This window comes from Tachysurus vachellii, chromosome 2 (assembly GCF_030014155.1).
Source record: "Tachysurus vachellii isolate PV-2020 chromosome 2, HZAU_Pvac_v1, whole genome shotgun sequence".
Classification (NCBI taxonomy): domain Eukaryota; kingdom Metazoa; phylum Chordata; class Actinopteri; order Siluriformes; family Bagridae; genus Tachysurus; species Tachysurus vachellii.
Genome location: NC_083461.1, coordinates 16,169,513 through 16,184,289, shown reverse-complemented (window position 1 = coordinate 16,184,289; position 14,777 = coordinate 16,169,513). Strand labels below are relative to the sequence as shown.

Sequence of the window (14,777 nt, the reverse complement as noted above, 5' to 3'; positions counted from 1 at the left end):
CACATTGGCTACCAGAACAGAAAGGAAAAGAAAGGAAAAAAGTTACAAAAAATTGAATTCTTTTAAAATATCACGTTTTCTGAGCTTTTTTGTTTTTTTTACCAAAAGATTACTGTATAAATTGAAATCATTTATAAAATGGGACAGATTTGGTTTACAAAGCGCCCACTTTGTTTTGTGTATATGGTACTTTTCTAATACAATGAATAGTTGTATAATATATTGTTCATTATTTTCAAAATTATCTCCCTCAAAATAAAAAAACACATCACATACACCAATTTCTACCACACAACCCAATTTTCTACCAGTATAATTTTCCATATCCTTCCAAAAAAGTCTTGAGTAGATACAATGATAAAACAGATGCAAAATTGTTTCTTTTTTTTGACCACAAAATTCGCAAGCATAAGAAATATTAAGCTTAAATCAAAACATGTTTTACAGGATAAATCCTATGTAGAATTTTGTAAGACACCTCCTTAATTTTATTGTTGACACAAAACTAGTTCAGTATTTTCCATGTTTTGTCCCAGTATATAATGCCAAATAAGGAAGACCAAAAAAACCTTGCTGCAGGAAAAGAGACAACGCAAAGGGCATTTCTTATAATATTATTGCTACACTTTTGTTTCAAGATATTAACATTGCCGATGTATAAACTACCACAAAAGTCATCTAAATTAATTTGCAAAGAACTCAAATTCTTTAAAAGAAATACAACACTCTTTGGAATTGCATCAAAAACAATAGCAAAATCTCTTGGTTTGACTGGTAATTGGAATTTTTCAAGAAACTCTGTGTAAGACAACAAATACGCATCAGAATTTAACAGCTGTTTTACCAAAATAATCCCTTCATTAATCCTGTTTTGATAAAAAAAGTGATTTGTTTTTAAATAATATGTCTTTGTTATTCCAAATGCAATAACTGTGCGTTGAAAGATTGTGTTTATGGATCAAGTTCCATGCTAACAGTTTAACCGGAATTCTATCAACAGAAAAATTGCATTTCAACAAAAAATTTATGCCTCAATAGAGTTAAATATATAATTAGGAAATACATTCCAAACACTATCTTTATTTTTCATAAATTCTATTAACCATCTAATCTTGAAAGTATTATTGAGTGTACTATAATCCAGAACCTCTAGCCCCAGGACATAGTCTATAGTAGTACATTGATTACTATAACGTGCTCTCTCTTCATATCAGTCTCCTCTTCGGGAGGTAAAATGCAATGCTCAACTGGTTTAACTTTGACCGGATTGACAAGTCTGAGAACCGATCAAGTCTTAGGTTATGATGTGTCTTAGGTCATTGTCTTGCTGCATGATGAAGTTCTTTCCAATTAGATTGGATCACATCTTGTGATATGGCCTTTATGTTTCTTCTCTCTGTGTTTAATTTTCAGGGTAGGACTGAACTACTAGGTTTCTCAGCTTTATTTTGCCGCTTCACTGTAACACGATTGTTGCTGCAGATCTACTGTAATTTTTACACCCAGCAGTCTCCAGAGTTTACTTACAGTGGTGTAATGAAAAAACATTCTGTGAATATTGGTTTTGTGGATAGAAATGGCTTGTTGATAAGAGAGGTGAACGGAAAATGGTCAGACTGGTTTTGAGGTGCCAGAAAGGCTGCAGTAAATCAGATAAACACTCTGTACATTTGTGGTAAGCAGAAAAACAGTCAAACTAATACACCCTACAGCATACCTCCACAATATGGTATACCACACGCTGCACTTTAACTTCAACAGTTCAACACTGGACTATACATACACACTGCATTTAAGACAATAATCTATCTGTTACCACTGGATGCCATCCGATGAACATCCATGACATTACTGTATCCAGCTCATGTACAATCTGTTGCAGCTTAGCATATTTTTATGCGTATATATGTCTACATAATGTAGAAATGTGTACATTCTGTGTAGAGTGTATAATGTGTAGTTTGCTAACTGTATGTATGTCTAATTGTATACTGTGTGTACTGACTAGATGTATGTGCATATTGCACATTTTTACCTGTCGAAGTCTGTATGGTAATACGTTATTTGTTTCTGCAATTTCTGGAGTACACTCCAAAGAATTTCATTCACCAAGGCACATGTGCTGTGGTGATGTGAGCCTAAGATCTCTCTCTAGTACCCTCTCTAGTACTTTCTTTCTTTTTGTTTACTTTCTGTGTGTTTGGTTACCCTACCATGATAACTTACACTAGAGAAGAACTGCTTAACATTGGGCAGTTCACTCCAGACAACTTTTCACCAGTTTTCACAAACCCGGATAGTTTTTTGGAAATCTTAGTTGGAGGAGCAGCTGCGCTCTATGGTACATGGAGGAGATGCTGGCGAGGGAAGCGTGCTGGTGTGCTAGTAAAGCTGCGACAGAGGGGATTTAGAACTGCGCTCCCATTCACCTTCGATTCACCTGGAGAACCTCCGCTCACTGCCGTCCAAAATGGATGAACTGTTTCTTCTGAACAGAACAAACAAGGACTTACTAAGACTCACTATACCCCCTTCCATCTGTCAGTGGATCACCAGCTTCCTGACACAGGCAGGAAACAACAGGTGAGACTGGGAGGTGTCACCTCCAGCATTCGGACTATCAGCACTGGCACTCCACAGGGATGTGTCCTCACTTCTATTATCCCTCTTCACTAACGACTGCACTTCAAGTGACCAAACTGTTAAACTCCTGAAATTTGCAGATGATACTACGCTCATTGGTCTCATCCAAGTTGGCGATGAGTCTGCATACCGGCAGGAGGTGAAGCGGGTGGTGTTATGGTGCAGTCAGAACAGTCTAGAGCTAAACACCCTCAAAACTGTGGAGATGATAGTGGACTTCAGGAAAGACCCCTCAACACCCCCCTGAAATGGGAGTGCAACATAAACTCCATCATCAAAAAGGCCCAGCAGAGGATTTAAGGAAGTCTGGTCTGCCACAGGAGCTGCTGTTGCAGTTCTACACTGCAGTCAGTGAATATGTCCTGTGCACATCCATCACCATCTGGTTTGGTGCAGCAACAAAACAGGACAGAAACAGACTGCAACACACAGTAAAAACAGCAGAAAAAATAATTGGCGCCCCCCTGCCCATTCTCCAGGACTTGTACGACACAAGAACCAGAAACTGGGCAGGAAAAATCACCACTGACCCTTCGCACCCTGGACACAACCTCTTTCAGCTCTTCCCTTCTGACAGATGCTACAGAACTCTGTTTACCAAAACTGACAGACACAGGAACAGTTTCTTTCTCCCACACTTTATGAACATAACACTTTATGTTCATATTCTATATTCATATTTAATACTCATTCTGTCTATATTGTATCTCATCATCTGCATTCTTGTATAGTTTGTTTAGTATAGTGTTATTTATGTCTGTACTTTTGAGAGTTACAAACAGCTGGAACCAAATTCCTTGTGTGTGTCAACACATTTGGCCAATAAACCTGATTCTGATTCTGATTCTGATTCTGATAAAAGTGACGACTTGACTTGAAAAACATGTCAGAACAGAACACCATGCTCCACGTCTGGAAGACAAGAACAGAAAGCTCAGGCTATAGTGGGCACAGGCTCAGTAAGACTGGACAGTTGAAGACTGGAAAAATGTAACCTAGTCTAATCACACCCTCCAGTGTCACCCATATGAGGATGAGGTTCCCCTTTGAGTCTGGTTCCTCTCAAGGTTTCTTCCTTTACCATTCAAAGGAGTTTTTCCTCGCCACAGTCACCTGAGTCACCTCAGACTCTCTCATTAGGGATAAATACAAACACATCTAAATATATCTAATATTAATCTTGAATTTGTGTATTATGTTAATCTTTATATTATTCTTTATATTAACCTCTTGTTCTATGTTTATGTTCTGTAAAGCTGCTTTGAGACAATGTCAATGGAAAAAGCACTATACAAATAAATTTGAATTGAATTGAATTGAATGAATATTGAATTCTGCTGAATCACCGTGAATCCATGTACCCAACTTGCCTGGTGTCAATAGTCCAGGTCGCTGGAGGTGGTGTAATGATGTGGGGGAACGCTTTCTTGGTATAAGTTGGGCGGGTTAAACAAATCAATGTGCATTTTAGCTGACCACGTACATGCCTTCTGGACCACCTTCTTGTGGACTCCACAGAGTTGGGAGTAAGTCACACATGTGCAAGTCATAAGTAAATCTCAAGTCATGAATGTCAAATCAAAGTCAAGTCGAGTCTTTTTTTAATATTTGTCAAGCAAGTCTCAAGTCTCAAATTTGCGACTTAAGTCTGACTCGAGTCAAGTCATATGACTCGAGTCCCCCATCTCTGGGAATCCATGCCATGGAAAACTAAGGCTGTTTGGAGAGCAAAGAGAAACTCTATACACTGTGTAAAGTGTCCATTATAAAGTGCTCAATATAATGTGAAAAAATGAGTGAACATAACATGTTCAGAAGCTAAAAATAAATTATGTGCAAATTCAGACATAAATTCATTATATAACACATGATTATTTCAGTTAGGGTTACTACTCTACCCACACTAGTGTACTAAACAGTACTACAGAGCAGTAATGTAGACAAAAAAGGATGCTCACAAGACATAAAACTGCTGACGTCATTTTCAAGCGTCACATCTTTGTCAGTGCACAAAATGGCATCGTACTGCTTGACCGTCTCTCGGCTTCAGGTAAACGAGAAAAAGGCCATCGAAACACCTCATTAGACGTGTTTAGTGTCTGAATAATTTATTATACAGTGTTAATTACCGTGTCGTGTGTGTATTTAATGCTAAAAGGAGGTTTTTGTGGCGCAGATAGCAGGCCAACGTTGCTCGGGTCATCGAGTCCCAAGGATGTTAGCAGAAAAGCTATGAGCTCTTTTTTACCTAAAGGACTGATATTCATGCGTGTTTTTTTAAATAAAATATTAGTTAACCAGCATTGTATAATACTCGTTATAGTTTTGACGGTTAAGTGTTCGGCGTGTATTAAGAGATCTGCTCGGTGTTTTAGTTAACAAGGTTAACGCAAGGTTAAAACAGCACACAGCGCCATTTACACAGCAAAACAACTCAAAAGTGGACTGTATAACTTAACCACAGAGTAATGAATAGCCTGGACAAGTCGTGTCTCTATTTCTGTCTAAAATGTAACTCTGTTCTTTCTTTAGTTAAGACACCACGTACTGAATCACGTTTGTTTTCCATAACGACTCCATAGTAATGACATGACTCCCACAGAAGCTATTGTTGTTGTTGTTGTTGTTGTTGTTATTATTATTATTATTATTATTATTATTATTATTATTATTATTACATATTTAATTTCAGACAAAAAAAAGTGTAGTTAGTCCTGATAAACCTTTTCATAACTCTTATTAGTTCTTGGTTACATTTCTTTACAGTCATATTTTACTAGAAGTGTGTCATCCAGCTTGGAATTGAAGTGCAGTTTTGTCTCCTTTAGCTTATCCTGGGCCATGGAGTTCGACGTCTTCATGTGTCTGCGGCCCTTAGTGCCAAAGCCAAGGTGTCTATGAGTCGTTTTGAGCCCAGTGCCTACATCAACTATGAGAAACTCCAATCCAATGTCAATATTGTGCGCAAAAGGTCAGCCTGCTCCAAACTTGTTTGCTTTACACTCTATTTGTTTATTTTTCCTCTCTTATCTACTATGGTCTGTTTTATTATGGCTCTTTCTGTTGATGTCTTTCCAAAACACTGTTTGTTTGTTTTTTTTTTTTTTTTGTTTTTTTTTTGTCCATTAGGCTGGACAGGCCGCTTACACTTTCAGAGAAGATCGTCTATGGGCATCTGGATAACCCCGAAGGTCAGGAGATTGTTCGGGGTCGTACATACTTGCGCCTGCGTCCGGATAGAGTGGCAATGCAAGATGCAACAGCTCAGATGGCTATGCTGCAGTTTATCAGCAGTGGTCTGCCCAAAGTGGCCGTACCATCCACCATCCATTGTGATCACCTTATCGAGGCTCAGATAGGAGGAGTCCAGGACTTGCAGCGAGCAAAGGTAAGTCTGTAATAAGATTTGGTTGTCAACATATTTGCCATTCTTGTAGTATGAGAGCATTACGTCTGAGTCAAAGGATGCAGAATAAATGTACGCTCAAAAGCTTGTCAATTAATCATCGACTGTAAGGACTTTTCTCTATAGTTTGATTTAATTACTGTAGCTGTACTTACTATTTGTACAAAATGAATTTATGAGTGACTAAACTGCAGTTTGTTATTTTTCTTTGCTGTGACACAGGAAGTAAATCAGGAAGTTTACAATTTTCTTGCCAGTGCAGGGGCTAAATATGGTGTTGGTTTCTGGAAACCAGGCTCAGGAATCATTCATCAGGTACTGATGCATACTGGAAGCTTTTTAAAGATATTCTTCCAGCAATTCATCAATTTAACATTATTGAATCTATATTTTATAATTTTTCCATTCAGATTATTTTGGAAAATTATGCCTATCCTGGAGTGATGTTGATTGGTACTGATTCACACACACCTAATGGTGGTGGCTTGGGCAGTATCTGCATTGGTGTGGGAGGAGCTGATGCTGTTGATGTCATGGCAGGAATTCCCTGGGAGCTTAAGTGTCCCAAAGTAAGTTTACGTTTACACACATTCAGCTACTGGTCACCATTGTGGCACTTAGTACTTGTAAGTGACAAGATTATCATTTGGCAAAAAAACGTGAATTCTTGTGCAGGTCATTGGTGTAAAACTGACAGGCAGTCTCTCAGGTTGGACTTCACCAAAGGATGTTATCCTGAAAGTGGCAGGCATCCTTACTGTAAAAGGTGGAACTGGTGCTATTGTGGAGTATCATGGTCCTGGGGTGGATTCCATCTCTTGTACAGGTGAGACTTTGCATGATTGATGGATATGAGACAAGAGAAAAGTTTACATGCGTGCTTACATGCTGTTACGTTTTCTTTAGGAATGGCTACTATCTGTAATATGGGTGCTGAAATCGGTGCCACTACCTCCGTCTTCCCATACAATCACCGTATGAGGACGTACCTGGAGAAGACAGGCCGTGCAGGTTAGTAGTAGTATATCTGTCACATGGGTATTAAACTTTTTGTCCCTTTTCTCTGTTGTAGTTATTTTCTCTTTTGCTTAGAAATTGCCAGTCTGGCTGATGAGTACAAAGATCTGCTTGTCCCCGATGCTGGCTGTGAATACGACCAACTGATTGAGCTGAACCTGAGCGAGGTGAGCACTCATCCTGATTTTATCTGTAACTAGAAAGCTAGAAACCTGTGAAATTTGTATATTAAAATGGATAGAATGTCATGATCTGTTCTCTGTATGCTATTGTAGTGCTAATGTCATCTAGATGTGGTGATTAGCAATACTTAGTTCTGTTTAGATATGATTAGTTCTATAAACAAATCTGTCTTTTACAGATGCTTCCATTTTTTATTTATTTGTTTATTTATTTATTTAGGTAAAATCCCTTTTGCTTCCCGGCCTAACCCTATCCAGATAAAAAGTGTCTGTGAGTTTATCCCTTTAGCTGCCATGCCAAAATACCTAGGTGGTTGTTCTGATAATTTAAGTCCCGGTCAGTTCGATATCTCTGTGATGCCAGCAGATGTGGCCTGTTGCAATGAGCGTCATGTTACAGCACTTGGCAAGCTGTTACATTTCTCTAATACTGCTATTCTCCGTTTAAACTGGATGTGCTCCAGTTTGAATAGGGTTTAATCATCTGGTTTGAATTGGATGGGGCCAGAGGGTATCAGCTCCTCAGTATACATTAGTCTAATTCTCAAATATAATGTACATTGACATACAAAAGCCAGTTAAATGTTTAGCAATTGAGTATTTTTTTTAAATAGTAGTTTATGGTCTTATTCAGTGCAGAGATTTAATTAATAACACAGTAGCAAATAACACATTTGTAACATGCCAAAAATATGGTATAAAGACACTGCTTGTTTTTATTCCTGTTAATTCTTCTTTAATGCATTTCCAGTTAAAACCTTACTACAACCATGCTTTTCTGTCTATAATTTTTAGCCTATATTTTATACAAGCATGATCTTATGCCTATTCAATTTGGTCACCTACAGATTCCCACTCACCAGCCAGCTCTCCCCTACTAACTGGGGAGTGTAACTTGCTTTTGTCTGAAACACATGAACACAGCTCACCATATACATGCAAAGGACAGTGTTACCCAGCTCAGAGGAAAATGTTAATAGCCCTCTTCCTCACAAAATCTAAACTCACAGAATCTTATGATTGTTTACTATCGATAGAATTGAAATGGGAGGGAGGAAAAGCCATCACTCGCATCTTGAAAGCACAGCCAATGTTGCACTATTGGACTCCCAGCCATGGATTCCGTTGTGTCATGTGCCATTGCGGAGGATCAAACTCATAATAGGGCAAAAACCTTTCTGTTGTGCTGCTTGGGAGCACATCAGCTTCTGCCTTTTAGAGATTTACTGTACTTGGTCATACTCTTGGGCCTGAGTGGCTTCAGGGTTTCTTTCCAACCATGCAAGACTCGCACCTGATTCCACTTTCTTAATCAGTTCATCTTGGTCTCTGATCAAATGTGTCTCCTGTTTGGGTGAAATAAAAGCTTTTAGCCACACTGTGTGTTTTAGCACTGGCTTCTCAAGTCCTCAAGTTTAACTCACATGGTTGACATGGGTTTATTCGAATTTCTTAGAATAAACCCATCCTGCCCAAATCTCAACAGTTTCATTATCTTTTCCTGTGTTTTCTTTTTGCTCTGTGTAGAAGTGCAGCTTGTGTGTATGAACCTTTTCTTTAAACAATTGGTTTAGAAATGGTACTATAGAAATTATTATTATAAAATGATTGTTCCTGTAGAGACCAGATTTCTACCAGTGCTTGAGGGCCTTTGTTGATTTTACTGTTTAACCTTTTGCAGCTGAAGCCACACATCAATGGTCCTTTCACACCTGACTTGGCTCACCCAGTGTCTGAAATTGGCGCTGTGGCAGAGAAGAATGGCTGGCCTTTAGAGGTTAAAGTTGGTATGAAACACCACAACTCCATTAACCCATATGCACACAACTTGTTGGGCTGTAAATTTTTCAAGGAAACTATTTGTCTGTCTTTGATTCACTGAAATTCAGGTCTGATTGGAAGCTGCACCAACTCAAGTTATGAAGATATGGGTAGAGCTGCCTCTCTGGCAAAACAGGCCCTAGACAAGGGCCTCAAGTGCAAGGCCATTTTCACAGTCACCCCTGGCTCTGAGCAGATCCGTGCTACCATTGAAAGAGATGGTTATGTGAGTCTCTAATATATTTTAAAAGTAGACATGGACATTGTATTATTAAACTCTGTACCACTTATTCGCAATTGATGTTAAATACCAGTTTTTGACTGAGTGAAATCAGGGAGTTTTGATTTATATAACCACATTTAGCTTTTGTATAAATATACTCATGGGGTATTTATTTCTCTGAGTGCAGGCTAAGATATTGAGTGATGTTGGAGGAGTTGTCCTGGCCAATGCTTGTGGACCATGCATTGGACAATGGGACAGGTAACACAGAGAACCTTGCTTATACTAGAAATAGCATAGCAATTTAAAGAATTTAATAAAAAGAATAAATAAGAAAAAGAATTTATTCTATTTGTGACTTTTAACTGTTTTTTTTATCTTTGTGTAGGAGAGACGTTAAGAAAGGGGAGAAAAACACCATAGTTACATCGTTTAACAGGAACTTCACAGCTCGAAATGATGCCAATCCGGCCACCCATGCATTTGTCACCTCTCCAGAGGTACTAGAATTATGGTCTCATTAAGGGACATGCTACCGTTTGAAGTACAATCTTTTGTTTTCTTAAAGTCTTGTTTCATGTTAGTTGTACTCATTTTTGTTTGACTTTCTGCCAATCAGATCGTTACTGCACTTGCAATTGCGGGTACACTGAAATTCAACCCTGAGGTTGACTACCTCACAGCTGCCAACGGAGAGAAATTTAAGCTTGAGCCACCCACAGGGGATGAGTTGCCTGCACGTGACTTTGACCCAGGCCAGGACACCTATCAGCAGCCCCCAGCTGATGGCTCTGGACTCAGAGTGGATGTCAACCCACAAAGCAACCGCCTGCAGCTGCTTGAGCCGTTTGATAAGTGGAATGGCAAAGACCTAGAAGACCTGCAAGTGCTCATAAAGGTAATCTGGTAAAAAGGTGCTTACTGATTTGGCTCTTGGGGTTTTGTTTCTACTTATATGTAATCTCTGATTAATCTCACCTGTTCCTAGGTGAAGGGTAAATGTACCACAGACCACATCAGTGCTGCTGGACCCTGGCTTAAATTCCGTGGTCATTTGGACAACATCTCGAACAATCTGCTTATTGGAGCTGTGAACATTGAAAACGATGCAGTCAATAAGATCCGCAATCAGTTGACTGGAGAATTTGGTGCTGTACCTGATGTTGCACGTGATTACAAGGTAATCTACTTATTCATCTTGGATATGTTAGTTTAATTTATATAGAAATGTTAAAACACAGATGCATTATATGAATCTTTAACTATTCAGGATGTAAATAATGATAAACTGTATTATTGCCTTACCTGCAGAAAAGTGGTGTTTCGTGGGTTGTGGTGGGAGATGAGAACTATGGTGAGGGATCCAGCAGAGAACATGCCGCTTTGGAGCCCAGACATCTTGGGGGCAGGGCCATCATTGTCAAGAGCTTTGCCAGAATTCATGGTAAATGTTCTCTGTTTTTCCTTTTTTATTTTTAATGCATTGATAATGCGCTTGTTTATTTTCTAAACTGCTATTTGACTACACTACAGTTCTGGATGCAAAAACAGTTTCTTGTCCTTCTCATTTTATTGCACAAAATGTAACTCACACATAGGTGTCCATTACATTACTTTACATTTACAGCATTTAGCAGACACCCTGATCCAGAGTGACTTACATTTTTATTTCAATTTATACAGCTGAGCAATTGAGGGTTAAGGGCCTTGCTCAGGGGCCCAACAGTGGCATCTTGGTGGACCTGGGATTCGAACTCACGACCATTTGTGTGTCATCGTTATTGATTTTATTGTTTTAAGCGTCATGGTGGTTTTGAGAAATCTAAACATATTGTGAGCACATATAATACTTGCAGGAGCAGATGAGTGGGGAAATTTCAAGAAAGTCTGCAGTAACATGTTAGAATTTATTTGGGAGCAGGCGGGGAATGGGATTAACAAAACAGTTCAATGCAGACTGCAACACGCAATCTTTCTACAACTACACCTTTCCTAGAGTCGCTCTCTAATTCTGGGACTATTTTCTCCTATAATTTATCTGCAACTTGTATATATTGCGCTGCGTTTTGGCTAGTGTGCTATAATGTTTTGACTGGTTGGAGAACAGAAGATAAAGATTATTTACAACCCGAATTCAGGAAATGTTGGGACGTTTTTTTTATATTTGAATAAAACAAAAACAAAAAGACTTTCAAATCACAAGAGCCAATATTTTACTCATAATAGAACACATCTTAAATGTTTAAATGGAGAAATTTTTCCGCTTTTATCCACTAAATGAGTTTATTTCAAAATTGGCGCATGATACAGGTCTCAAAAAAGTTGGCAATGTGGAAATAATTGGCTGAAAAAGCAGGAATTTTTGAAAAGATTTAGCTGGGAGAACATCTAGCAACTAATTAAGTTAATTGATATTAGGTCTGTAACATGATTAGCTATAAAAGGGATGTCTTAGAGAGGCAGAGTCTCTCCAATCTGTGAAAGAGTGTGTAAAAAGATTGTGGAATACTTTAAAAACAATGTTCCTCACAGACAGATTCCAAATGCAAATCTCCACATCTACAGTGCATAACATCATCAAAAGATTCAGAGAAACTGGAGAAATCTCTGTGCATAAGGGACAAGGCCGAAGACCTTTATTGGACGCCCGTGGTCTTCAGGCCCTCAGATGACACCGCATCACTCGTCAGCATTATTGTGTCAATGAGCTATGAAAACTTAGTTATGAATACTTCCAGAAAACTCTGTCAGTAAACACGGTCCGCCGTGCCATCTGCAGATGCCAACTAAAGCTCTATCCTGCAAAAAGGAAGCCATATATGAACATGGTCCAGAAGCGCCGTCGTGTCCTGTGGGATAAGAATCATTTAAAATGGACTGTTTCAAACTGGAAAAGTGTTCTATGGTCAGACGAGTCCAAATGTAACGTTCTCATTGAAAATCACTGACACCGTGTCCACTGGGCTAAAGAGGAGGGAGTGTTCTCAGCGTTCAGTTCAAAAACCAGCATCTCTGATGGTATGGGGTGCATAAGTGCATACAGTATGGGCAGCTTGCATGTTTTAAAAGGCACTATGAATACTGAAAGGTATCTAAAGGTTTTAGAGCAACACGTGCTCCCCTCCAGACGACGTCTATTTCAGGGAAGGCCTTGTGTATTTCAGCAGGACAATGTAAAACCACCTAAGACAAAGCCTTGCTGTTCTAATAGCTGCAGTATAAGAGTCCGGGTGCGGAATCGGCTGCATGCAGTTCAGATCTTTCACCTATAGAGAACATTTGGCGCATTATTAAACGTAAAAAACGTCAAAGGCAACTACAAACTCTTCAGAAGATGGAAACCTATTTCGGACAAGAATGGGACCAAAACTCCAGAAACTCATAACCTCCATGCCCAGACATTTTTCGAAAAGAAGAGGAGATGCTACATCATGGTAAACCTGCCCCTGTCCCAACTATTTTGAGACCTGTAGCAGGTATCAGTTTAGAAATGCTCATTTATTGGATAAAAGTGTGAAATTTCACCAAACATTTATCTATGTTCTATTGTGAAAAAAATATTGACTCGTGATTTAAAAGTCTTTCAGTTTTCATTTTATTTCAAATAAAAAAAAAGTCCCAATATTTCCAGAATTCAGGTTGTAAAAATACTTAAAGATTACAGATTTACCATCATTACCATTTAGGCGCACACTACTTGGGTGCATTAAGCAGTTTGGGTTGCAGACTTGAACCAACTCTGAGTGTGTGTACACAGAGCTGTGAGATGATAAAATTCCCAAATTTTACATTCATCAGTTTTGATAAATAGCTGGATGGATAGATTGGTTTTTGCTGTTAATAGTATGCTTTATCGCTGTTGTTATTGTTTCTATTTGGGTATATTAAAACCAGGGTATAAATATATTTACATTTGCATTTTTTAAGTGTTTTATGGTAAATGGTTTGATGGAAGCCTAAATACATGTTAATTCTCCTTTTTTTGTCCTTTTTTTTTTTTCTTTTTTTTTTTCTCTGAACAGAAACAAACTTGAAGAAACAAGGCCTCCTTCCCCTTACCTTTGCTGACCCTGCTGATTATGACAAAATCCGCACAGATGATAAAATATCCATTGTTGGTCTCCAGACATTCGCCCCTGGAAAGGTAAGGCGCTTTCCCACAATCAACCCCCCCACCACACTTTTTTTGATGTTCGTTTCAGTATTGTTTGACAGAATGTTCTGTCAAGCAATACTGAAACATCAGCATGATCAGCATTTGACGTCAACATCCAGTATGTTTACTTTCATTATGCATGGTGGATATCATCACTGAAGGTTTAAAACATGTCAAACATATTGCATTACTTGTTTGTCTTTTACTGTGTGTGTGTGTGTGTTTTTACCTCTAGCCTTTGCATGCTGTACTCAAGCACAAAGATGGCAGCAAAGAAACAATTGAGCTAAACCACACTTTCAACGAGACACAGATTGAATGGTTCCAGTCTGGCTCTGCCTTAAACAGGATGAAGGAGCTGCAGTAATAAAGGACTGGTCCTAAAGAAAGGGGAAGGACCTACACATACAGAAGAGTTCAGAGGCATCAAATATTTAGCGTATGGATTTGTAATTTGTTGAGGCAGGAATTAAAAACACCCCAATAATTGTTACAGCATCTTATTTGATTGACTTGTATGTGTGTCTAATTAAACATCCAGTATTGCCTAAATAATGGTGTACAAACAGTAAATGATAACACAGGCACAAATATTAGGAGCATAGCAATGTTGATAACAGCCATGACATTTGGGTAGAGGTCTGGTATTTCGCTCAATAGTTTCATCTTTAATTGGGAAGGGAATTTTACAGTATACTTGTCAACCTGCAAATACTTCTACTTTCTTTTGATTTTACTGGTGATTTAATATGTAACCCATTCATAGCAGTTGAGCAACAGTTGCATATCTTTACCCATTGCTAATTATGTTACGCAGAATCGCAATGATAAATGCTCGTGTTTCATGGTCTATGTTGTTCTGTGGAAACTCTCATAACTGTGTGGTCATAGTTGAAATGTTGCCATAGAGAAACAAGTGTTTATGTCCTATTTAGGGCTATTTCTATGTAATAGATGAACATTTGGTTTGCTATGCTGCCTCACAGGTTCAACTGAACCTTCTAACTCCAAATCTACTGTATATACAATCTGTCATTACTGTGTGATTCACATTACAAACCTTTGAAGATGAGAAATGCTTATTTATTGCCACTATAAAGGAAAGTCAACTATCCATAAAATTGTCACAAATCTTGGATGCATTCTTGTTTTATTTTTGTAGGGCTGTTTTTACTCTAAAGCTTTAAATGTATAAAAATATTATTTCCATGTTACCTTAGCATTCCTTGGTGCAGTCAATTGAGGTTGGAAGGTTGAAATTTCCTGCTATTTCATCTACAATCCAAAAAAACTGTTTGATTTAGAGACTTGAGGAGATATCATGATTCT

At 38.4% G+C, this 14,777-nt stretch overlaps 1 protein-coding gene across 1 annotated transcript; it reads left to right on the top strand.

The window, feature by feature from the left end:
• The first annotated feature begins 4,567 nt into the window (after positions 1 to 4,567).
• On the top strand, positions 4,568 to 14,584 carry aco2 (aconitase 2, mitochondrial). Its single transcript, XM_060859723.1, has 17 exons — positions 4,568 to 4,693; positions 5,472 to 5,614; positions 5,773 to 6,031; positions 6,272 to 6,364; positions 6,460 to 6,618; positions 6,725 to 6,875; positions 6,956 to 7,060; positions 7,142 to 7,233; positions 8,930 to 9,035; positions 9,138 to 9,295; positions 9,480 to 9,553; positions 9,681 to 9,792; positions 9,912 to 10,190; positions 10,281 to 10,472; positions 10,604 to 10,736; positions 13,315 to 13,436; positions 13,684 to 14,584. The coding sequence occupies exons 1-17, from the start codon at positions 4,658 to 4,660 to the stop codon at positions 13,813 to 13,815; spliced, it is 2,346 nt and encodes a 781-aa protein (XP_060715706.1). The 5' UTR covers positions 4,568 to 4,657; the 3' UTR covers positions 13,816 to 14,584.
• The last annotated feature ends 193 nt before the right edge of the window (positions 14,585 to 14,777 follow it).

Coding starts and splice junctions, on each gene's coding strand:
- aco2 (XM_060859723.1), top strand. CDS start 4,658: ATGGCATCGTACTGCTTGACCGTCTCTCGGCTTCAG. Junction 9,554..9,680: donor TGCATTGGACAATGGGACAG/GTAACACAGAGA, acceptor ATCTTTGTGTAG/GAGAGACGTTAAGAAAGGGG. Junction 10,473..10,603: donor ATGTTGCACGTGATTACAAG/GTAATCTACTTA, acceptor CCTTACCTGCAG/AAAAGTGGTGTTTCGTGGGT.